Below are 24,379 nucleotides of genomic sequence, written 5' to 3'. Positions count from 1 at the left end.
TGTTTGTGTTTTGCGTCTGTACAAACGAGAGCTCTGCCACTTTAAAGGTAAATAAATTTATTATCTTACAGTATTGCCTGGTACACAACATTGTACATACAACTCTATCAACATTATCTCCACACTAATGTCTAATACAGAAAGCCATTTAAGATGAGCGTCTTTCTTGTGTCATCACAAAAAAGTGATGGAGTGAACACAGCAGCTGAAAAACTCAAAAATGAGCTTTCTTCTTCTTTTTCTTTTAAATGCACTATATCAACATTGCAAATGGATACCTTATTCGCAGGTTACAAGTTTGAAAAGCTAAACACTGGAGAAACTGAATATATTGAGCATTTCCAAATCATTTTGCACAAGGTCCGTGGCCCTGTCACATGTTGGGAGGTTGTCGTTCATCACTCGAGACCAGTGTACAGCATGATGGATGGCATGCTCGTGTAGACACACTAGGGCACTTAATATTTCTGTCCGAGTTTTTTGAGAGGACAATTCTTGTTGAGATTCATCCATTTAAAAAAACAAAAAAAACACACAACTGCAATACAAATGCGGGGCTTGCTTTTGAAAAATGCTGCAGTCCTGTGAAGGCTTGGATCAGGGAAAACGGTGAGGTTTTGCTGAAAGAGATGCTGCACCACAGTCTGTTTTCTGTGGTAATCTTTTGAAAAGATCTACAGATGGGTGGGAGGGAAACCTGAATGTAATTTCTGGAGGTCTGTGATTGGACCCCTAGAAATTCAATGTCCCAGCTCAACACAGCAGCAAGGAAAGGAATCCAATGGCGCCAGTAGCTCTGAGATTTTGATCTAATTCTTTGGTAAAAGGGATCCAACCATTTTTTTTAAAAAGTGTTTTTCTTCACGTTTTTATTAGCATCTTAAAACATTCCACATAAACAGTTACATTCATAGACTAGAGATCAATACAGGGTGACGCTTGTTAATGCAGTAATGTAAAAAGTAGACACAGTGGTCCTCAGTGCAACGCACTGATTGCAGTACCAGCCAGCGTACTAGAGGGCTGATACATTCTGTACAATAATATACAATAAAACACAGATTGCAAATCCAGTGGCATTTTCAGTCGTTTTGCAGTTTGTCACAGTTTAAATCAAAGTGAATCATTAAGTTCTGCAACTTTATTAGCTTTGGCAAGTGAAATGAACAGCAACACCTGTTTCCTTCTTTAACCCATGAGCTGACCACAGAGAGGGGGACCGGGATTGTCTGAATGAGGACGTGCAGTGAGACATCAACATATGCACCTATACCTGTAGCTAAGCTTGTGCTTTTCAAATTGGGTTCAGATGATGTTTAACTGTTGTTAAACAACTCACAACATATACAAATGTGTGTAGATATATATATATTTTTTTTTAAATCCTTTGCTCCTATTTTAGGCTGTCCATTTCCTTCAAATATATTTATCTGTAATTATTTTTAAACGTTTTAGAGATGAAAAATATGTAATTAGATTAAAAAAGTATATATTTTTTTTAGATTCCAGTGCATACTGATGTGCAGTTTTGCTAGGCTTCTTCACGTCCTTGAAGAGGAGCCCAAGCACTTTGCCTTTAACAGCAAAAAAACAAAATAAAACAAAACAAAAAGGAATCCTATTTTCATTAGGTCACAACTATATTCAATTTTGGGTCATTTTTAATAATTCACGCAGTGTTGAAGCGTCCGGCGCCCTTTCCGAAGGTGCTGTAATACTCCATTTGAGAGAGTTTAGAGATGTCAGGTGTGTTGGTGTTGTTGGCCCGGTTTTCTCGCTCACTGAATTCAAAGCTCTCCTCTTCGTAGTCCTCCTGGCCTTCTGTCTCTTGGGGGGGCTCTGAAGAAGGGACAAAAGAGGATACAAATATAATTCTAGTTTCACCACATACACACACATGCAGAGCTCTTCCTAAAGACATATGGCCACATTTAGGACAGCCTGTAGATTGCCCCTCCTCGGTATCAGTCTCTACTGATAGAGACAGGCATGTCTAATCCAGGCACTGCTATATTTACTGAGCACACGAGGAGAGAGTGACAGAAACATCAAAATGCTCGAATACTAGATTATAGTACATACTGAGTCAAAGTGCATTAGGGACAGACTGAGTGACAATAATGCGACATGAAGCTCACCCCAAACAGTCCCACTGGGAAATTTGCCACACATCACCCATCAACAAATTCAAATAGCATCTGTTTTAATTCAGAGTTTAATTAAAGTCACCAAGCCGCTCACCGTGTCCATCTATCGTGGCGTCCATGATGCCGTGTTTGACTTTCATGTGTCGACTCAGGTTGCCCTTCAGGTTGAACTTGCTGGTGCAGTAAGGGCACTTGAAGGGCTTGCTGCCAGCGTGGAGATGCATGTGGCCGAGGAGGTTGTACATTCTGTTAAATGACTTCCCGCATACCTGAAAGACACGAGTACAACAGTGAGTATCGCTCCGTGCTTCATCCCAGCAAGATCAAGGTGATTTTGCGAAAGGTGCCACTTGCTTCCCCCACCTTGCATTTGAAAGGCTTCACCGGCAGGTGGACAATCATATGCGTTTTCAGGGTCTGCTTCTGGACAAAGGTCTTGAAGCAGACATGGCACTGGAAGGGCCTCACGCTGGCGTGGATCAACATGTGTCTCTTCAGGTTGGCAGACAGGGTGAATTCTCTGGCACAGACATCACACTTGAATTCTTTCATGCCCTGGGGACACAAAAAAGTGTTTGCGTCCTTTTAATTAATTTGGCTTAAATATATGGTCGGGTGGAAAATAAATAATGAGTCACAGAGAGAGAAAAAAAAAAAATCACAAGGCGCTCACATGTGTGCCTGTTTGCTGCAATTGAGCATTTGTATTCTGGCTTTTTGATCCTACTCGTGTAGATTATATTTCTCCCCACCCCCACTTGTTGAGTGACAAAGATGAAAAACCCTGGCAATGGGAAGAATAAACTAAAACTTTTTTACCATGTTTTTGACTTTTATTTTAATGTTCAACAAAGCGTGTTTTATGAATAGAAGGGCTTTTTTTTAAAATTTAGTCTAAAGTAGACTATACAATGAAATGGAGAGAAAGACTAGAGTGATTCATCTGACACAAAGGGAAGTAGCTTTGCGAATGACACACGACACAAAACACATGCTAGTGGGGGGTTGAGACGCATACAAAAACTCAAGGTCTTTGAAGACTATGTTTACAAAGCAACTGGTTTTGGAGAAAAGGATGTGATGCCATATACCCCGTTTTTTTTCCATGAGAATTCATACTGCAGACTCTTATTGAAAGAGTCCAAAATACTTCCCTTTTAACCCATAAATCTCTTTTGTGCTCATGTTGATAATCACATTTTGCTGCTTTTAAATAGTGATGTGTTGCTGCATGAAGCTAGCATACTCCTGAGTGTATTTTGAACACATCAACTGGTAGACGAAGGCACATCATTGGGTTTCAGTACCTTCAGTGGGAGGGCGTGCGCTGCCAGTACCTTGTGAGTGAGAGCGTGCTGTCGGAGGTGGTGGATCTGGACGAACTCCATGCCGCACTCGGGGCAAACGTAAGGCCGCACGTTCTGGTGCTTCATCAAGTGGTTCTGCAGCTGGCTGCGGTAGGCGAAGGACTTGTTGCACTCTGTGCACTGGTACGTCGTGGGTCCCTGATGGCTGGTCAGGTGACGCTTCAGGTGCGCATAGGTTGGAAACTCGAGGCCGCACTGAGTGCAGACATGGCACTGGCCGTTCTCGTGTTTGTTCTCGTGGGTCCTCAGTTCACTGGGGTAGGCAAAGCCACGGCCGCAGAAACGACAGCTGTAGGGTTTCACGTCTGAATGTTGCAGCATGTGCCTCTTCAGGTGGCTCGTCTGCGTGAAGGCCTTCTCACAGACGGTACACTTGTGCGGTCGAGTTCCCTGGTGCGTGAGCAGGTGAGTCTGGAGGTGACTTGGCTGCTTGAAAAGCTTTCCGCAGTGTATACATTCATGAGGCTTAATTCCATTGTGGCCCAAGATATGTGTTACTAGGTTGTATTTGGATGTGTATGACTTCTCGCACATGCGGCACTTCCAGCGCTTCAAGCCCTCGCCTACGTCTACGCAGTAAGACTCATCGATCTGCACGTTGATGTCCAGTCGGTCAATCTGCATTCGTCTTGCGAGACCCTCTGGGTCTGACCACAGCATGGCTTGGTTGTTCTCCTCATACTCTGTTGGCATTGCCATATCTGCAGACTCATAGGCCACCTCACTAGAATCATAATAACGATTCTCCACAGGACTGCTTGTTTCTCCGGTGGTCTTAAGGTTCAGTGCCTCCTCCTCCTCTTCTTCTTCCTCTACTACTAACTCTTCTTCTTTCCTCACTCTTTCCCTACCAGAGCTTTCATCTTGTTCAGCCTCTGGCTGTCCATCTGTTTGTGGCCTGGATGTGTCTCTCACACATGAAGGACAGTTTCCACAGGCTTGCTCCTCTTTCAGAGTACCTTGCTGGATGACTGGATCATCTGACTTGCCGGGACTACCCCTGCTGTTCATGTGAATACACGAAGGAGGGGTATCAGAGTCAAGTCTTTCACCTTTAACCTGAGGCTGTGGACTGGGTACATTGTGCGGATGACCCTCTAATTCCCCATCAATCCTGGGCCTTTTGGTTCTCCCACGGGGCCCGGGCCGTCTTCTCTCACTGCAGTGGGGTTGCGGCTCTAGCTCCCCAGCAGGCTCAGGCAGGTAGTCCCCATTGGCCCCTATCAGCTGGTCAGCATACTCATACTCCACTGACTCTGGTGGTGGAGGGGGGCATTCTCTGGGCTCCCCTGTGTAAAAGCCATTAGGAGCAATAGTCGCCCCAAATATTTCATTCTGGGAGATGAGGCCAAGAACGGCAGCCTGAGCCAGAGATAGCACGACCACAGGCTCCGTCTGTGTGCCCACATCCACTTGGCCCTCAGTCATCTTTGGGTATGTCCGCACCAAGCGGCCACTCTCCTCCTCCTGGAAGAAAACACACACACACACACAGACATACACCATAAGTCAAAACGAACTAGAGGCAAAACTGCATCTGTGTCTCTGTGTGCTTTTTATTATTCCGTTGTTACAAAACCTGTTGCACAATTTCTCCTCGCATATTCTCGCTTCCTCATTTGCAATCAATCAGGTCAAAGGCAACGCAACCATACAATTTCGCCTTTAAGGTTCAGCATGTCAGACTGACCCCAGCAGCTACAGAGTCTTCCTTAGCTGGGAATTAGGGGAGAGTATTAAGAGAAGGATTCAGCGCTACTCCGTGAAAGCTGCGTTCGGACTACGCCTTGTGTCTTTGCTCTGAATCCAGAGAACATTAGATTGAGGAGATAAGACAGATCTGTGTTAGCACCCGGCTTCCTTCCTTGACAGGCTTTAGAATAACAAAGAACACAACAAGGGATGCAGGTCCAGCCAGGATGTTGACTTCCGTGGACTGTCCTCAGCACTTCCTGTGGGGTCCTGGGACAGCCTTGCTGACCAAAGTTAGCTCATCACTTGAGCTATCTCTGCCATTCATAAAGGTGAAAAGTATCTCAACTCTATACTAAGAGATCCCGCCGTAGCCAACTTTATAATGCCTGCCACACTGGGCTCCTTTAACAAGATGATATATGCCGGCAGGCAGTCTCATATCCATAACAGACATTCGATTGAGCTTAGAGCTCATTCTGTATTCCAGACCAATGCATAAGACTCGCTAACTTAATTGTATGGTTCGGATGTGTTTCAGACCCACACGCGCATGTTTATCCTGCCGCCTGTAAAAGCAGAACAGTGAAACTATGGGGAAGAAATTGTGGTATGACCAGAATTGGCCCTCTGTGGTAAAAGAGAAGCGGGTATTGCATGCCACTAGTTTCAGGTTATTTCTCAGCATGGCTCCGACGAGTAGGAAAATGTATAGTGAGAAGCTGACCCCTGGTTTCTTTGCAGACAGCACTCTAGCCTTCACACTGCCATATAAATAAGAGCTGCTTCCTTTCCTGACACAATACTGAGAGAAAAGAAAAGAGTGGATGGAGAAAGGAAGAGGAGATAGAGAGCAGGAATAAAGGTGTATGTGTGAGTGAGTGTGTGTTGGGAGAGGGGAGTAGACCTGGATGCCCTGATAACCACGTCATTTATAATTACTGCTTTTAAAGTAGTCAGACAGAGACAGACTGTGTGTTTGTGAGAAAGAAAAGGAAAGAGACTGGGTGTGTATTTGAAAGCGCGCGCGTGTGTGTGTGTGTGTGAGAAAGAGAGAGAGAAAAGAGGGAGGGAGGTTTGAAGAGAAGGAGAAAGAGCTGTGGGCGGGGGAGGAGTGGAGGGAGGGAGACAGAGAGAGAAATGAGATGGAGGGGCTGAAAGATAAAGAAAGAGGGAGGGGAGGGAGGGGAGGGAAGGGTAACGAGAGATTGAGTGAGCATGTGAGAGGAGGGAAGAGAGAAAGGAAAAGGATAGGGAGGGGGTGTGTGCGAGGGGGGAGCTGGAGAAAGACAGAAAGACAGAGTGAGTGAGTGAGAGAGAAAGAGGGGAAGGAGGAGGAGGAGGAGCGGGGGGGGGGGGGGGGAGCTGTAGAGAGAAGAAAAAGCACAGCAAAATGAAAGGCTGACAAAATGAAAGAGAAAAAGACAAATGACAAGTAGACAGAGAAGGTAGGGTAATAATTGCAAGAGTCCGTACTTTCACATTTAAAGTTGCAAGTGAAAGACACCTAAGGACAAACAGTCAGAGCAGAAGCAGAAGCATGCAGCACAGAGATAGAAACACAACTATTATTATGATTTTTTTTTTTTTTTTTTTTAAAAAAGAAGGATGTTCCTACTGCAGCACTCATGTGAATGTGGAGGGGGGAAAAGTAATCTTGCTTCCCCTCAAAACACACAAAGACGGACAAGAGTGCAAACAGCTCACTAACAAACTGCAAAACAAGTAATCGCCACCTCCTCCTCCCCCCCCGCCACCCCTCTCCCCTCTAAAATCTTCCCCTATCTTTCGGTTACAAACTCACCACATTGTTCCTTGAGTGATGTTTAAGGTGTTTCAGGGATCTCATCCTTCAGGAGAAATGAGTGGAGTAAAAAAATCCACCTCCTATTTATATCTGTGGGAGAGTGGGGCGGTCCCACGGCTCATCCTCCTCCTACTGTTGCTGTTATCAGAACTGACTGTGCCTGCCCCCCCCTCACTTCCAACAGCCCTCCACCCCCCCCCCCACACACACACACACATGCACACAACACACACACAGCATCACCCCATTTCTTTCTCTTCCTCCCACCCTCTCCTTCCCATCTCACTTCTCTTTCTCTCCTCTTTTCTCTTACAAACACACACACACACATCTTATCTCCCTTTCTCACTACGTACAATTCAGCATGACCCTTCAACACACATTTCTGTTTAAGGCACCCAGAGACACGGGCTCTATCGTTTCTTGATCACACTTCATACTTTGCATTTCCTTCTTTCTTTTTTTTTTTTATGAGTATGTGCTCAAGCGCACAAACAATTATAAAATCTAATCAGCAGTTCCTCTCTGTGCATGCACACAGATATACGTGGAAAAACACACACAGAGACATGTTTATAGATGCGCGCGTGTGTAAGAGTGCACAGATAGAGGCATGTGCACACTTCCACAGCAACACACAAACCACTCAGAGACACTATGGGTGGAGGTGTGTCTGTCAGTGGCAAAACAGTCAGACAGATAATGTCTGAGAAATGTTCAAATTTGTAACTTTCCAGAGAATGTGTAGTTTGCTGCCGTTGTTTCTAGATTCAAACTAATTAACTATTGAGACAGCCTGAAGTATACTGTCTGAGAAATTCAGAAACAAAAAAAAAGAGTGACAAAAGAAAAGAGAAGGAGAAAGAAAAGGAGAGAAAAAACATTAAGGAGAGAGGGAGGGAGGGAGACAGACGTGGGGGAGAAAGAATAAGGAAGAAAGAAGCAGAGGGAGGGGGAGTGAAGCTGGGAGAGGAAGAACAGGGAGGGAGTGGTGGTGGTGGTGTTGGTGTTGGGGGGGGGGGGTGAAAGAGACAGAAAGAAAAAGGGAGAGAAGAAAGAGAGCTGGGGTGGGGGAGGGAAGGAGAGAATGCAGCAAAAAAAAAGGAGGAAGAAGGGAAAGGAGAACTGGGGGTGGTGGGGGGTTGGAGGCAGGGGCATAAGAAAGGATGTGGCAAAAGAAAAAGAAAGAATAAAAGAGAGAAAAAGAAAGAGGGGAGGGGGAGTGGTGGAGAGGGGGTGGGGATGGGAAGAGAGATAGAGGGAGGGTTGAAAGAAAACGCAGTGAAAGAAAAGAGTGCGGGGGGGGGGGTGGTGGTGTGCTGGAGGAAAGGAGAGAGAAAAAGAGAGAAGAAAAAAAAGGGGGGATGGTGGAGTGTGAAAATAAAAAAGAAGAGTCCATCAGCAAGAGAAAAGAGAAGGGGTGGGTGGGGGTGTTGGGGAGGGGGGGGGGTGCAGAACAGAATGAAGGAGGAGAGGAGGAGGTGGAGGAGGGTGTGGGTGGTGGGGTGGGGAGGGGAGGGTGAGAGCAAAGGGAATGGAGAGAGGAAAGGAGATAGAGAGACGGAGAGAGTGAGGAAAAGGAAAAACAGCAAGGGAAGACATTAACTATTGAACTTCCAGATTTCTTTCAGGCTGTGTTGAGAAACAGTGCGGCAGAGTACCTGCGGGCTGAGTACAGGTTGTGTGCTTAAGTAGTCTTCACTAAAGATGATCCTGATAATTAGACAGGCATTCTTTTATTCCGGTGCTTACCTTTTTTTTTTTTCTTCTAGTAAACACGTGTGTGTCAGTGCGTGTGTGTGTGTTCATATGTGTGTGACAAGTAAAAAATAAATAAATAAAAAGTGCATCTGAGATGTGCGTGCGTGTGTGTAGGTGAGGGCGAGTGCGACAAACACTGCGTGGACACATGCCAGTTGTGACTGTAAGACTGAGGACCGTGCATAAACATTTCCTACTAAATAACAGGAAAGGGCAAACCTTGAAAACCTTGATCAATCATCAGCAGCTGGGAGTGCTGCGAGAATGAGAAAGATAGAGAGAAAGGGGAGTGGAGGAGGTGTGGGGTGGGGGTGTGGGTGTGGGGGGGAAGATAGGGAATGAGAGTGAGTGCGAGGGGAAGGGGGGGGGAAGAGAGAGAGAAAGAGATTGAGTGAGGGTGTGAGTGAGGGGGGGAGAGATAGCAGGAAGTCGAGGGAGAGAATGGGAGAGAAAATAGAAGGAGAGCAAGGGAAGAAACAAAGAGATAAGAGGCTGAAAGACAAAGAAACCACATGGAAGAAACAACAAGGGACACGTACATAAAACAACACAGAACTAGCCTATGGGGAAAATGAAAAAGACACAGACAACAAAAGTTTGTGGAAGACACACACTGGCTCCTTTCCAGGCCCAAATCTTCATAACAGCAAATAAATAAATAAAACCTCGCTCGCTTGTCCATTTACTTAGGGTTAAATTGCATGCGTATGTCCATGGAAAACTAATAGTGGAAAAGGCTGTGGTGATAATAAGCATAAAATTTCATTCACTTCTTAGATTTCTACAGGTTTGCGAGGCAGAGAGAAAGAAAGAGAGGGAGAGAGGAAGGGAAGTAAGCCATTGCCCTGCTCTCAAGTGTACTAACCCTCAACTGGGATTTCAAATGTGTGTTTGTGCGTGGTTGCATGCGCGCATTTGTCTGATGTCTGAGATCAGGGACAAACGCGCACACACCGACACACACAGAAACACACACCACTGACACCAGCGTGCTTACAGTCCTCCACAGCCCTAAAACAACACACTTCTGACACGGGTGTCTGTATGATTACTGTATTTCTACCAGCAGCTGCTAGTCCATTTCCAGACCTGGCCTGGCTCGGCGCTGTTTATCTATAGGATGACGAGCATGCGGCGCAGTGTCACATCCTCTGTGATATGGGTCAAAGTTAGAACTTTTTTTTTTCTTTCCCAACAAGAGAAAGAGAACAAGTCAGAGCGACAGAAAGCTCTGTACTGGAGGAAAGGAGGAAGACGTGTTGGTGTTGGTGGTGGGGAGCAACAGATTCAGATATCAGCTGTCTGTTTTACCCCTGAGAAAATCTCAATGAATCATACAACTGCAGAGGACTCATTGATGACAACTCCCTGTTTTCCTTCTTTCTTTTTTTTTTTTTTTTTTTTTTTGTGAGGGGGTGGTGGGGTTAAAACAAATATGAGAACAGAGTCTGGCGAATCCAAATGGCAGCATACTGAAGGCATTTGTGTATCAGCCATAGGTGAGTCTCTCTATATAAGCATATCCCACTCCTTACATTGTCAGTGTTGTTTCTTCATCCAGCCCAGTGACAGGCTGCATACAGCCAGAGTTTGCTCTGACTGTGTGTGTGTGTGTGAGGGAGAGACGCTGTGCTGGGTGATGGCTATAATTCAACATCCTCTCACTGTCAGGCAAACGGGGAGCTGTGTAGGTTTGTGTGTAGGGATGTTACAGCTCCAGTGTTCAGGTGAGGATTTTCTTATGATCAGAAAGCAGGAGAAAGATAGAAGAGAAATCAGTTTGCTCTGTGTTTTGAACTTTGAGTTATTGGACTGCTGTTTTTTAGCTGGCCATTCCTCTCAGACCCCCGTGTGTAAGGCAGCAAGCCCACACACCTTCTGTTATTTCCAGCGCTGGATCAGTCTCACCTCTGTACGGCATGCTGATATAATAGTAAGTCTCAAGCATGATTAGCTGCTGTAATTAAGCTTTCACAAAAAAAAAAAAAGGAGAACAAGAAAGAGCAGAGAGCTGACTATCACACAGCTTGAATCTAAGCAATGCAGATGGAGAAGACCTATATCAAAAGTGTATAAAAGCAGCCACACCCTAGTTGCACGCCTCCAGCTTCTTCCATTAAGGTTAGTAAGAATGGAGTGGACACGCAGACAGGAGAGGAAAAACTGAAAAAAAGGAGGGGAAAAAAAGGAGTCTTTATCAGTATTGCCTCCCTCACTGCCGCAAAGGAGAGCAACTTTAAATGTGGTATATGTGATCAGACAAGGCAGAGTATAGGGGAATGCATCTTACCGCAAATAAACAAGATATCTGCAAGATATTCTGCATTTATGATCTATTTCTCACTTTGGCTCGTTTCTTTTAAACAAATCGAGAATACCCCCCCCCCCCCCCCCCAAAAAAAAAAAAATGTTCTTATGCAAACTGCAAGACAGGATGCAGAGATGGCCAGAGCAAAAAAAAAAAAAAAAAAGAAAGAGAAAAAGAAAAAGAAAGAAGAACCTAAATAAAAGATTACTCTCCCCATTTTGTAGCAGGGGTACTAAATGGAAAGACAGAATATTAGCAATGAAATAGCTCTGCTTGGAGACAACATTGGAGAAAGGAGTGTGGGGAGAGCTTGAAAAAAAAAAGGCTGAATATAAAGGAGAAAAGACAGAGTTGAGGGAGGAGAGGAGAAGAGCATTCAGCAAGGAGGATATAAAAGGAACAGAGAGGGGGGCGAGGGAGTGAGACAGAGAGCTATGGAAGGAAAGAGAGAAAGAGAAGGCAGGGAGAGAGAGCATAAGAGAGCGAGAAAAAGAGGGGGGCATGAGAGAGCAGGAGAGAGAGGAGGAGAGAGAGATCAAGAGAAAGAGGGAGGGAGGGAGGGGGAGCGAGTGAGAGAAACAGAGACAGAGGACGAAAGAGAAAGACAGAGAGGAGAGAAAAACAGAGAGGGGGAAGGGAAAAGGAGGGATAGCCACAAGAGACTCAAAAACCACAGAATAAAAACCCTCTGTCTGTCTGTAACTCTATATAGATATACAAATATGAATCCTAATATATGGGCGCATTGCATTTATTCAATGGGAGTGGATGGGCAACAGTACAGAATTCAACATGCACCTCAAGTTCATTCAATAAGTCAGCAAACAAAATGTAGGACCATGGAGAACTCATATCTTCTTATCAGGAATGCAGTTTTTCATTGTAGTGAGGTGGGAGAGGAATCTTACCAAGGTATTTTATCTTATTTTAGTCGCTGTGAAGTCTCTTTCTCCTATATGATTCACGGAAAAGTATGCCTATAAAACATACCGTGCTACTTATTCCATGTATAGAAAAGGAAACGTGTGTGTGTGTGTTTTTGTGTATGTGTGTGTTGAGGGGGGTTTGGGCATCTTGCAAGTGTCCTACATAGTGAAATGGCCCCAGATTTACTCAAGGTGAGGCCCACAATGAACCACAGAAGCCTATTAACACTAGAGGTCTCTGGAGTGCCTTATGTGCTGGTTAGAGGCGACCACATTCAAACTGGCTATAGCAGGCAGTGGGGACACAGCCACTGTCCCTCTGTGGCCGTCACTTTCTTTGTATTATTCTTCCAGCTCCCGGTAACAAATTTCAGTCGGAATTACTTTTCTTTCGTCCAAGTTTCATTCTTTTAAATCAAACCCTTTGTCTATCTCTTCTTTTGTACCTTCCTCCTGTTTCCATGGTTACCTCTCTCTCTGCTCTGTACACTATCTATCTCTTCCTCCGTTTCCCTCTCTGTCTCTCTCACTCTGTTCTTATCTTTCTCATTTTGCTTTCATCTCTGCCTCCCTTCCTCCTGCTTTATCCCACACCCTCCTCACTCCGGCTTTTATCTCTCTTCACTTTCATCTGTCTTTCACCTTTCTCTCCCCTTCAAGCCTGCCATTCCATCATGCTGGTTTTTGGTTCTTACTTATAGAGAGAAAGTTTTATCGGTTTCCCTGTCAATTCTGCATTTTTAATCATTTCCAATTTATCCAACCCACTTTCAATGCCATTGAGTCATGCATTAAATTGTCTTGGGCAGACTGTGAGTGTGTGTATGGCTGTGAGACTGAAAGCATAGGTGCAGGAGGCTGTAGTCTTTTACTGCCATAAAGAAAGAGGAATGATTCCTGTCATGATATGTCGAGATAGACTGGTTGCTGTGGTTTTGTCTTTCAGGTGTGCAGTAATAGATTTTTTTTCACCCTCCAGTGCTATTTTCCCAATTTTCATATCGACGGCTTTGTGTGTCAATAAATTTACAAACCAGCACATGTGATTTTCTCATCTTTTATTTACTGCTGGACTGCGTCTGTGCTTATATGTGTGGAGTCCCACTGAGACCGAAGCCGTTGAGGAGGTAGTGCTCCTCGACATGGGGCTGCCTCCTGTAAGGTAGCCTGTCATTTCTCTGCAGTGATGAAGATGTTCTTGTGAAGCACAAATGCCTCCCTCTACGCACCTCAGTCGGGAGATAATCGTATTCACGCACAGCTGTGGTTGGTTTAAACGCACCACCACCACCACCACATCATGTGTCACCATGTGATACTGCACTGCTTAACCACAAACAGAGACAACATGCCCCAGTGATATTTAAGACAGGACAATAGTCAGTATAGAACATGGCTATGTCTGCTGGCCTAACACCAATTCACTGTAAGGCTGTCATACATGGTGGTATACACAGGAGGGGGAGTGTGTCTTCAAGTCAGTGACAAACTCATTCCAAGAGACACTGCATGTGGTGTGGGAGGAAGTTTTGTTCTGCAGCTTTGACTGAAACTAACCTCCCTCCCCTCTCCCTCGCCTTCCCCTTCCCCTTAAAGTACCACAACTATTCAGAAAAGAGAATAAAGAAAACCTGAATAGAGGAAGAGAAAAAAAATGGGGTCCCTAGGCGAGAAAGAAAAGAAAAACAATGAAAGAAAACAGAATGAAAAGCAGCCAAAGAAAAAAGGAAGGAGAGAAAGAAGAAGGACAGGGAGAGGGAGGGGAGACAGAAAAAGATACAGAGCGAAAGGAGCATAAAGCAAGGAGAGAAAAGCATAGCAAAAAAAAAAAAGGGAAAAAAAACACAAAGCTCTGAAAGACAGGAACATTTCAGTGGAAATAAATTCTAAGAAGAAGATGAGGGGAGCAGCATATTGGAAAGGAAAAGATCTATTTGGAATTGGTCAAAATGGGTTTGAAAAATTGATGATTACAATAGAGATTGTGCAAATGCTAAAGACTGGGCTGTTTTCATTTGCGTTAAATTAACATTCACACTAAATTACATTGTCTGAATCCCCTTTTTTCATTTTACTCAATCATAATAAGAGAAAACAAAAGAACAGACAGAAACATTCACAAATGTTTTGAGTACTTGAAACAGAGAATAAAAAAAGATTCAACCTTTTAAATTGAATTTATAATCTGGCCTCGCTGTCTCTTACTTCGCATTAGTCATAGTCGGTGTTTCTGTCAGACCACTGTTATCACAATCACTGTTAATGCAAGCCATGTTTACATCAGAAATCAGGCATGCGTGTGTTAGCGTCTCTTTATGATACAGAAATCGTCAAATCAGTAAATGCGTTGTTTCTAACTGCATTCTTAAAATCTGTAGATGAGACACAAACAAACGTTTGATCGGTACGATGATGCTGCCATTTGTACTGTTGTGACTGCATTGTGTATAGCTTAGATTGCACAGCGTGTAGTCTGCATGACAAATAGGCAAAACAATTCCTTTACGAGTTTTCCATGTGTTTGCTGCAAGAAATAAATTTTAAAAAATGGACGGTTTCCTTCATGATTCCATTAATAGTCCCCTTTTTTTCTCTTTTTTTTTCTTAGAAGATTTGCTTATGTGCTTTCTTTCCTACGAGTTAAATAGGAAATACAGGTTTGCATTATCTTCTTGTACCTGTGAGCTCACCAATTTACAAATATTACAAAATGGAAATGTGGGAAAAACTTGTGTATTGATTTTATATGAATTTGTGTTTATATAAAATACAGTTTCAAACCTTCCAACAGAACAGTACAGTAGCTATGGCTTTATGTCCAACACATCTGTATTGTGTTCAAGAAATACCAACTGAAGCTGAACTGGGCTGTACTTTGGGATAATACCAGTTCATGCCACAAGATCGCAACCTTTGAGTAAACAGCTGAGTCATTAGGAGCAGATTTCTAAGGGACCCACATGGTTGTGCACTGGTTGTATGCAGATCCCATGCAGAGCTTTGCAGACTGTAGTACAGGCTGTTCAGTGTGAACTGGGAGCACAAAGAGGGCTGAAGACATAAACAGCAAATATCTTTATGTTTAAGAAAAACAGGTTGAAACCAATGGAAACTGCTCACAATAAAATATTGACATCATATTATCGATACATACATAATTACGACAGATACTGTTATGGTTTCAGCTTCTGCCCATCCTGCACTTTTGTCTTGAGTTTAATTAATTTTCAATAAAATACACAAAACACAGAAGAGAAAAGGTAAAAAACATGATTAATTGATATCATTATTATTATTATTATTGATTTTGTATTTTACATTGATACCACAATAATAACATAGCTTTGAATTATTTTGTTCACGATAACTGGGAAGTGAAAATCTAATAAGATCGTGCAACTTGTAGATAAACCACAAATTTGCCGGAGTCTACCAAAATCAGCAAAAAACTATAATTCAATTTCAGTTCAATTCAATGTAATTATTTATAATAGCATAAAATCACAACTGTAGTCACCATCAATGTGCTTTATATTGTAAGATAAGGACCCTATTAATACAGAGAAACCCACAGCAATCAAATGAGCAAGCACTTGGTGACAGTGGGAAGGAAAAACTCCCTTTTAACAAGAAGAAACCTCTGGCAGAACCAGGCTTAGGGAGGGGCGGCCATCTGCCATGACTGGTTGGGGGTGAGGGAAGGAAGACAATTTAAAAATCACACTGCAGAAGAGCGCCAGAGATTAATAACAAGCAATGACTAAATGCAGCGTAGGGTATAAACACATAGTGAGTGAAAATAGGTGTGTGAAAAAAAGTTCAAGGTGTACTCAGTGGCTGTTAGGTGCCCTTGTCCTATGCCTGTAAACAAGCCCAAATCAACACTGCTCCACCACTGTGCTTAACCATTGTTTGTGCTGATATGCTGTGTTTCACCCAAAGGATTGCTGTGCATTATGGCCAAACCTTTCCACTTTGGTACCATCTGTCCACAGGACAATGCTCCACAAGTTTCTTACAATATTGCAAACATAAGCCATGCTACAGTGTTTTTTCCTGGCAAGACTTCCAAACGAGTCATACACATTCAGTCTCTAAAAAAAAGTGTAACTAAAGAACTTTAACATTTTTAACATGCTAAGCAAGGCCTGTAGAGTCTGAAATGTAGTTCTTAAGATTTTTCTCAGAACATTGCACTGTCTGACCTTGGGGTGAAGTTGCTGCAACATCCATTCAAGACAGACTGGCAGCTGTCTTGAATGTTTTCCACTTAGGAATAATCTTGCTCACTGCATAGTAAACTTAAAATTGTTTGGAAATGTCCTTATAACCCTTCCCAGACTGATGGGCAGCAACAATTTCTTCCTAAAGCTCATTGCTGATGTTCTTCCTTGCCATTGTGTTAACACACACCTGAATGGTCCATACCAGCAAACCTGCAAAACTACAGCTCTAGTAGAGGTGCTCATACTTCCTGATAATCAGTTAATCAAGTACATTTGATTAACTCCTCACGCTCTATATTTTTTATTCTTATTATTTTTTTTAATATGTCATGTTTTGTACTTTATCTGAGGTTATTTACCTAATTTTAAGATGTCCTCAAGGACCAGGTGATTTGTTTGATGCCCTGATGTAAATTTTTCAATTTAAAGAAAGCATACTTTTTTTCCCCTCTGGGTCATACTTTATTTTATTTTCTCACAATAATAAATAAGTTAAAAAAAAATGTCTACATAGAAAAAAGGGAAATGTGCTTTTAACAAATTGTTCTGCATCTCACTTATTCCCGTATCAACAGTAAGTGGGCGATTAAAATAGGAACAGTGCTTAGTTCTCAGCCTTTACCTTCTGCAGGAGTTAACTCTGGTCACCAGCACCACTGATGTCTTGGTCAAGAATCTGATATCGGGTATCAGTAATACAATCTGTAATTGAAAACACTGACCTTCCAGCTCTAGCAAAGATGCATGTGACAAACAATAATAACTGTGTGGGCCAATATGAAAGGCCATTTAATGAGGGAAGACGGCTACGTGAACCGCAGTGTGGGTATGATTTACATTTCATTTCAGCATCACCCTACATGCATGAGTGGTGAGAATGCCAGAGCTGGTGAGTTTATTTTTTACATTGACTCTGTAAAAATAACCAGTACGGGGACAGCTTCATTATGGTCCATCTATTTATATTATTGAATTAACAATCTGTTGTCTATCTAATGCTATCAGATTATGTGGGCAAGCATTTCAAGTCAAATTATCACGAGTAATTACAAGTACAAACTGTATAATGTCTCAGTGGCTCTCTAGAGCAACATTAGCAGAGCATCAGTAGAGCCTGGGTATAGTAACAGTACTCCTATTATTATTATTATTTTAGATTTATAGCTATTATTGGACCTAATTAGACCTCAAAGCAATATTGAGATATTTTAGTCTTCATTTTTCACATTGGTCGATGACTATTTTCGACCATCAGGCAGATGTTGCAAATTTTCAAAAGGCATCTGCAGGCAGCAAATATTAACCTCAGAACAAAACCACAAGAAGCTGTTTGATGTGTGTTTTGTATTGTGTATTGATTAGCTTTGTGAGTACTCTAAGGCAAGTGTCCCGACAGTGTCAGTGAAAGCTGTTTCTCAGCAAGGCTGTTTCCTTACCAATGATATCCATGCTGATTTTGCTCAAATTACACTTTGAGGCACATGCGCGTCAAGTACAATGCAGAAAGAAACCAGATTAGTTGTACATGCCAAGAATCATTTGAAAGATTCTCAAGTTACCAAGCTCTGTGTTAATAAGAAAAAATGTCATACAACAAGCAGAATCCTTTTCTAAATAAATAAAATGCTAAATGCAGTATATGTAAAAGAAGAGAATGATAACATACATTGCTGAGCTTCTGCATGTTGGTGATAGTGTATGCACACTAGTCTAAGAGTGATTGTTGAATGTGTTTCCCAGCTAAAGCTACTTTTGTAATGACCTATTTACATAGTAGTGACTTATCTGTTATTTTAAATCAGTCTGTCAAGTCTCAGATGTAACTACATATTTATAGTCCTAAGATGACATCTGCATGGGCATTGTTTGGGAGATTTGATGTGATGTCTAAAAACCATGTGAAAATTGTAGAAACATGCAAGCTGGTGCCTCGATCCTGCTTTTCTTCTTAGAAATCATATTCACATATCTTCAACAGCAAATACGTATTAAACAAAACCATGAAATTGATTACATTTGTTAACATCATGCAGAAAGGTTTTAATGAACAGTGCACAGTGGGCAGTATTTCAAAAGCTCTCCTAAAATATTCAAAATCTTGCGAGCCTCTATGAAGATGGTTATTTCCAAGCTCTGTAGCCTATCCCATCTGCCAATGGGAGGCTGGGTACACCCTGGACAGGTTGCCAGTCTATTGCTGGGGTAACACATATGCAACCATTCACACTTTCATACCTACAGCCAGTTCAGAATCCCCAATTAACCTAATGTGCATGTCCAACTGGGAGGAAGTTGGAGTACCCAGAGAGAACCCACAAAGGCAGAGGGGCAACATTCACCCTGACTACAGTCCTGCTAAATGCATACAATTGTATTTAGACTGCAATTATCTTTACAATCACCAAGTATTTGGACTGCATTTACAGAGCACCACTGTGCCTAATTGTTGCCTTTAGTTTTGCTGAGTAAAAGATTAAAAATCCACTCTTGCAAATAGTAAATGCTGAAAATGAGAGTACAATTACCAGTCCTGCCCTGGTGTACTGTTTGTGTCATAGCAGAATTGCCATAATTACCAGTTTCCCACTTACTTGTAATTATGACTGGGGATGTGTCATTTTCTGAAAACTCTGACATAGTTGAGTTGGTGTTAAAAAGTTCAGAAGTGCAGGCAAAAGCAAGCAAAATGGATGTCTGGAAGTAGTATGACTTTTAATAAAGAGCTAACGTTTGAATCTTTCTGTTTTCTTTGTTAGCGTTTAATGATTGAGGCAGCTGAAATCTGTAGCAATAAGTGACAGACAGTAACGCAAGCTAGCTGCCACTTAGAGGTGTCCAGTAACCTGAATGCTCACGACTGATAAATGAGAAAACAGTCATTGTCAAAAAAGGGCTTCTTACAAACTCAAAAAGGTCTCCCAAATCCCCCCCCCCCCCCCCCCCAAAAAAAACCCCCAAAAGAAACCAAAAATTTAATAAGTAGGCTAATAAAGGGGGCATATTAGGCATATAGGGGTTTAGCAGAGCAAAATTACACACAAAGGGTAAACAGAAATGAGCTACAATTCATTTAAGATAAATACAATTTCAGGGCATGGTTTGGTACAGCGCTGAGGCTGAATAGCTGGAAAAAATTTTGGGAGAAAGGGCCTCTTTTTTCTGATCACCATGTCTTGATCTAGATGGAAAATTTCACGAGGTCGAAGGAAGGAGAATTCATAGGTGCTCCGAGAATCCGAGTGCAGTTACAGTAGCCTCCTTAACAATGTGACAGTGGGTGTTGTTGATATTGGGTCTGCAGTGTTGAAACTACAAAGTCCTGAAATACTGACTAAAAAAAGGCACATCCGAGACACCAAAACCTTTATTATTATTACTGTGTTGTTTCATGTAGGCTACATGAATCTTTTAAAAAAATGTGTTTAATACCAAAGTTGGAGTTTTAAATAAAGAAAATCGGTAACAACCGAAAGGAAGTAGTTATCACACTGCGATCGTGTCTGTTCATATTTTCTCTTACCACTGGTGAGATGATCCTGTCTAACTCTTGCGTTTATTGGATTTCATCACCTGTGACTGAAGTCAAATTAATTACCAGTGATCCTATAGGCTGGAAATACTGCAAAGGCAAAGTGCCACACTACAACATTAACTTTTCTTTGATCATTTCAATATGGCTAAAAATGATTCTCTGCAGAGCATTTTTAAAATCCACTACAAAGTGCGTTACAGAAAGCAACAGCTTCATAATGGGCAGATTTTAGCTCTCCACACGCTAAGGTGCATGTGGAGAGCTCTTATAATGGCCTGCACTTACATAAACTCAGATTTAAAAGTCCCTGGTCCTTAGATAAACAAATGATTAGCATGACAGGAAACAAATTATTAATATATTTACTATGCATGTGACTCTGCAGTGTAAATATGTGTGTTAGACCAGGGGTGTCGAAGAATAGGCCAGCAAAGACTTTAGGAAATATGATGATTTATTTTCTGTGAATTAACAACTATCAGAACCTTTTCTGTAATTTCACACATTTCTTATGCAGTTTCACCGGGCCAGCACACAGACACACAATGATTTTGACATTAGTTAAATATTGTGAACTACTGGTTGTATTCCTAGGCTGTATTCAGTGCGGTGGTTGTTAGCATTGTCCAGGGTGGACTGCCTGTCGCTCTCCTGCAATCCTAAATTGTATAGCTGGAAGAAAATAGATGAATGCGACTTAACACATAACTCATCATCTACCTTATAATAGTCACCAAGCCAATGACCAATAAAGCTACAGTTTTATTTATTATTTAGTTTTATTATAAATATATATAGAGAGAGATATTTTTTGCTGACTTTGTTTCATGTTTCAGATTATTAAACAAGTTTTAATGTTAGACAAAGATAACCTGAGTAAATCCAAAATGCAATTATTAAATGATGATTTCATTTAGTATGGGAAAAATTGGTTGAACTGGTTGTGCCACCCTTGGCAGCAAAAACTGCAATCAAGCATTTGTGATAACTGGCAATGATTTTTTCACATCACTGTGGAGGAATTTTTCTGGCCCACTGTTCCTTGCACAATTGTTTTAATTAAGCCACATTGGAGGGTTGTTGAGTATGAATAGCCTGTTTAAGGTGATGCCAAAGCATCTCAATCATATTTAAGACTTTGACTGGGTACCTCTAAAACAGCGGTCCCCAACCCCTGAGCCTCGGACCGGTACCGGTTCGTGAGTCATTTGGTACCGGGCCGCGAGAGTTGAGGCTCAGGTCTGAAATGTATGGTTTTCAGGGTTTTTATCAGTTTTCAGCGTTATTTTGTTATTGTTTTTATCGTTAACTCAGTTTTCCTGGGTCTTTTCACGTATCTTATGAATAAATCTTTTTTCGGTACCGGTACTAGTTTTATTTTGTTGTATTTATCCGCGACACCTTAAAGGCCGGTCTGTGAAAATATTCTCGGGCCTAAACCGGTCTGTGGCGCAAAAAAGGTTGGAGACCGCTGCTCTAAAACCTTCATTTTGATTTATTTTTTAGCCATATAGAGGTTGACATCAGGTTGGCTGATGTTTTCTGGATCATTGTCCTGCTGTGTAACACAAGTATACTTGAGCTTCAGGGCATAAATTGATGGTTGGACATTCTCCTTCAGGATTTTCTGGTAGAGAGCAGAATTCATTGTTCCATAAATTACAACAAGTCGTCCAGATCTTGATGCAACAAAGCAGGCCCAGACCATCACATGACCACCGCTGTGTTTCACTGTTTGTATGATGTTCTTCTCATAAAATGCTGTGCTAGTTTTATGCCAGATGTCCTGGGAAAATTCATTATTCTTTTGTGTTTTCTTTACATTCACCAACTGTACTTTGTCTAGCTGCCACTTTTGTATGAGGGCAAGGCTAAACGGTTGCTTCAGGGTCTAATTAAGTGACCATGATATAACTGTACCCTGTATCCTGTGGCACACAGTGCACCAAAGTAAGACTTGAAAATATAGTCTTTTCTCTATGAATGATTTATGAACTTTTATCAAATCAAATCTTTGAGATTTTCAAAGATTTTCTAATGCAATGAACTACTTAAGTACTTATGTGTGTGCATACCCATCTGGATAAATCTGGTCAATACCATTCCCTTGGTTGATGAGTAGCTATAGCAGTGCTAACTAACCTACTGTACCTGCCTGTCAATCAGCCTGACTATAGGACAGCTTAGGATAGGCCAGACTGGAAAGGACCATGGGTTGTCCAACTGTCCATTGTCAAGCTTGTTAGATCTAATTCAACTAGATCATAGCATACATAGTATAGTCTCCATTGCATACACATTCACCTAACAAGTGAACGATTCTTGGTTTAATCCCAGGAGGAGATATAAATCCCTTTGGGGTTGTATCAGGAAGGGTGTAAAAATCTGCCTAATTAAACATGCAGAGCTACCTGCTGTGGTGTCCCTTTGTGAATAAGAGAGCAGCTGAAAGTATAGCATATGAAAAGTTTAATCTATTTTCTTTTCTTGTTTTCTAAGCTGGTATCAATTTACTTGGTAGAAGTAATCGGGTAACAACCTCTGCAGCGAAATGCATCTACACCACTTCAGAGCAGCTATATGTGACTTTTTGACCAAAAGACTTGAGCGTCCTCCTGGCTTTGTCACTCTGCCTCAGTGCTCTCTCTTCAAAAGAGCAGAGGGTCTTTCTAGTCCTAATGGAATGAATTATACAAATGGGAATAAGGGCATCTCTCCTCAGAGGCATTCTTAGTGTGGCACTCAGTATAAAAAGCGACTGAAATAGTTGTGAAGAACAAAAAAAAAAAAAAAAAAAAACATAAATACTGCATTTTTCTCACAGTGACAACCTGACCTTTCTCTATATGAAGTTACCATATAGAAAAAGTTACCATACAAAAAAAGGTAGTGTGCTTAACAAATTTATTAGACTATAACTCAATGTAATATTTATGCAACAGTAGCTCTAAATGAGCAGTATTGGTAATTACCCAAATCATTTTTGCAAGCTATAATTTTCATTAGTACTCTTGAATTCTCAGATGTCCTATTTTACAAAAAAGCCAAAGAAAATAGTAAAGCACATTATATATATTTTTTAAATATAGATGCCAAATTACTGCATTAATAATTACAGTTTTACAGTTTAATTGTAATAATTACAAATAGCACATTTTTGCTTGAATTTTACTTTCTAAAACGCTAATGTTTCTTGTTTTTATGACAGGTGGTCTAATAAATTAGTACTGTAGTTGTTCAAAAAAAAATTTGGGGACAGAGCTTCTTCTGATTCCCCTGATTAGAAAGGTGAACTCAAAGGAGGTTTTCACACAGTTCAACAATTTAACAAGCACTTTGTTTCAATTATACTGACCCTTTCACATTTCACTTAAAAGCAGTTAATTCAACATTAGAGGCACCTTTTACTTATCCACAGTGCTGTCTCAGGTACAGAGGGGTCTGAAAGACTGAGACCTGAGAATAGAATAGACTTCTAGTTTGCATAAATTTGATGTGTTTTTTTTTTTTTTTTTTTTAAAAAGGTCAATTGATATCGAGAATGTTTGGTTTTCTCACCCCCCACCAGTGACTGCAGTGTTTAGTGGTGTTTGAAAGTGCAGGGAAGTCCATGACATTAGGACTCCTTGGTCTTCTTTGGTCTTCAAGTAGCTCTCAACAAGCTTTGAGGTACGTTTGGGCTCATTAACCTGCTGTAATATGAATCCTCCTCCACAAAGAGACAAATCTGAGGGTGTAGCATGTCTCTGATGGTTGGAGTGCCACTTCTGCCTTGTTAGGTTGGAGTCACTTTAGAGCAGGTGTCCAACTCAAGGTTAAGCAAAGCAGGCCTAGAATTTAATATTTCCATCACCTTTTGTTACTGGGTTTGATGAACTGCAGTATCAATCGCTGCCCTGTTCGTCTCTTAATATACACCTTTCTGTTAGTGCCAGTGACATCTAATCTGGATTAGTTAGTAAAAAGGTCTTTTCCCAATCATTCACTATGAAATGTCGATATGTCTTAGCCCAAGCCTGAAGCCTTTGGTTACTTTTTCCTTCCTGAGAACTAGTTTAGAGATGCTACTTGACAACACAGCTCCACCGTGCTTCTGCTGATTTGACTCTTGGATTCTTTGTTTAGGAATGTCTCTGTCTGTGGTAAACTATTTTTCTCTCATTGAACAAAGCTGCATATACTGATCTTATCATGATGTGGACGCTTTTGATCTGTCTGACTGTAGTTTGGAAACGCGAAACATGTGTTTCGCAGAAGAGAATCCAGTTCACATAAAGTGTTTTAAAGTTCCATTCACTGCTCACTTAGAAACCCTCAATCTAGCCATGATGTGATTCAGTGAAAACCCCACTTTGTTACAATAACTATTTGTCTCCAGCCAATTTCAATTACTTCATGTTTGCCACCGTCTAAATGCTACTCAGTAAGCCGTGTTCTTCTGGAAACTTGAGGTACAGCCATGTGTATAACAGGCGAAGAATGTGGGCCAACCTGAAAACTTGAAAAGCTTTAATTAGTAGACATACTCCAGCTTTGTGTCCTCTGAATTCTGTTTCAGTGACAGGAATACAGCTCAAGGAAATTTGAGTTGTATCGCTGTCACTGAACAGGAG

General features: G+C 41.7%; 1 protein-coding gene across 2 annotated transcripts; it reads right to left on the bottom strand.

Annotated features, from left to right (window-relative positions):
• Positions 1-1,126: 1,126 nt before the first annotated feature.
• On the bottom strand, positions 1,127-7,055 carry znf710a (zinc finger protein 710a). 2 transcript variants are annotated; one of them, XM_035907200.2, is made up of 5 exons: positions 7,011-7,055; positions 3,455-4,981; positions 2,511-2,702; positions 2,242-2,416; positions 1,127-1,839 (listed from the first exon to the last, which is right to left on the bottom strand). In XM_035907200.2, the coding sequence occupies exons 1-5, from the start codon at positions 7,053-7,055 to the stop codon at positions 1,670-1,672; spliced, it is 2,109 nt and encodes a 702-aa protein (XP_035763093.1). In that variant the 3' UTR covers positions 1,127-1,669. The 2 variants fall into 2 exon arrangements, with proteins under 2 accessions (XP_035763093.1, XP_006789421.1); XM_006789358.2 differs by having other exon boundaries at positions 3,485-4,981.
• Positions 7,056-24,379: the final 17,324 nt, after the last annotated feature.

This window comes from Neolamprologus brichardi, chromosome 7 (assembly GCF_056152115.1).
Source record: "Neolamprologus brichardi isolate AB-2024 chromosome 7, ASM5615211v1, whole genome shotgun sequence".
In the NCBI taxonomy this organism is placed as follows: Eukaryota; Metazoa; Chordata; class Actinopteri; order Cichliformes; family Cichlidae; genus Neolamprologus; species Neolamprologus brichardi.
Note: the sequence above shows the minus strand (reverse complement) of the source record. Positions and strands in the feature narration are given on the sequence as shown.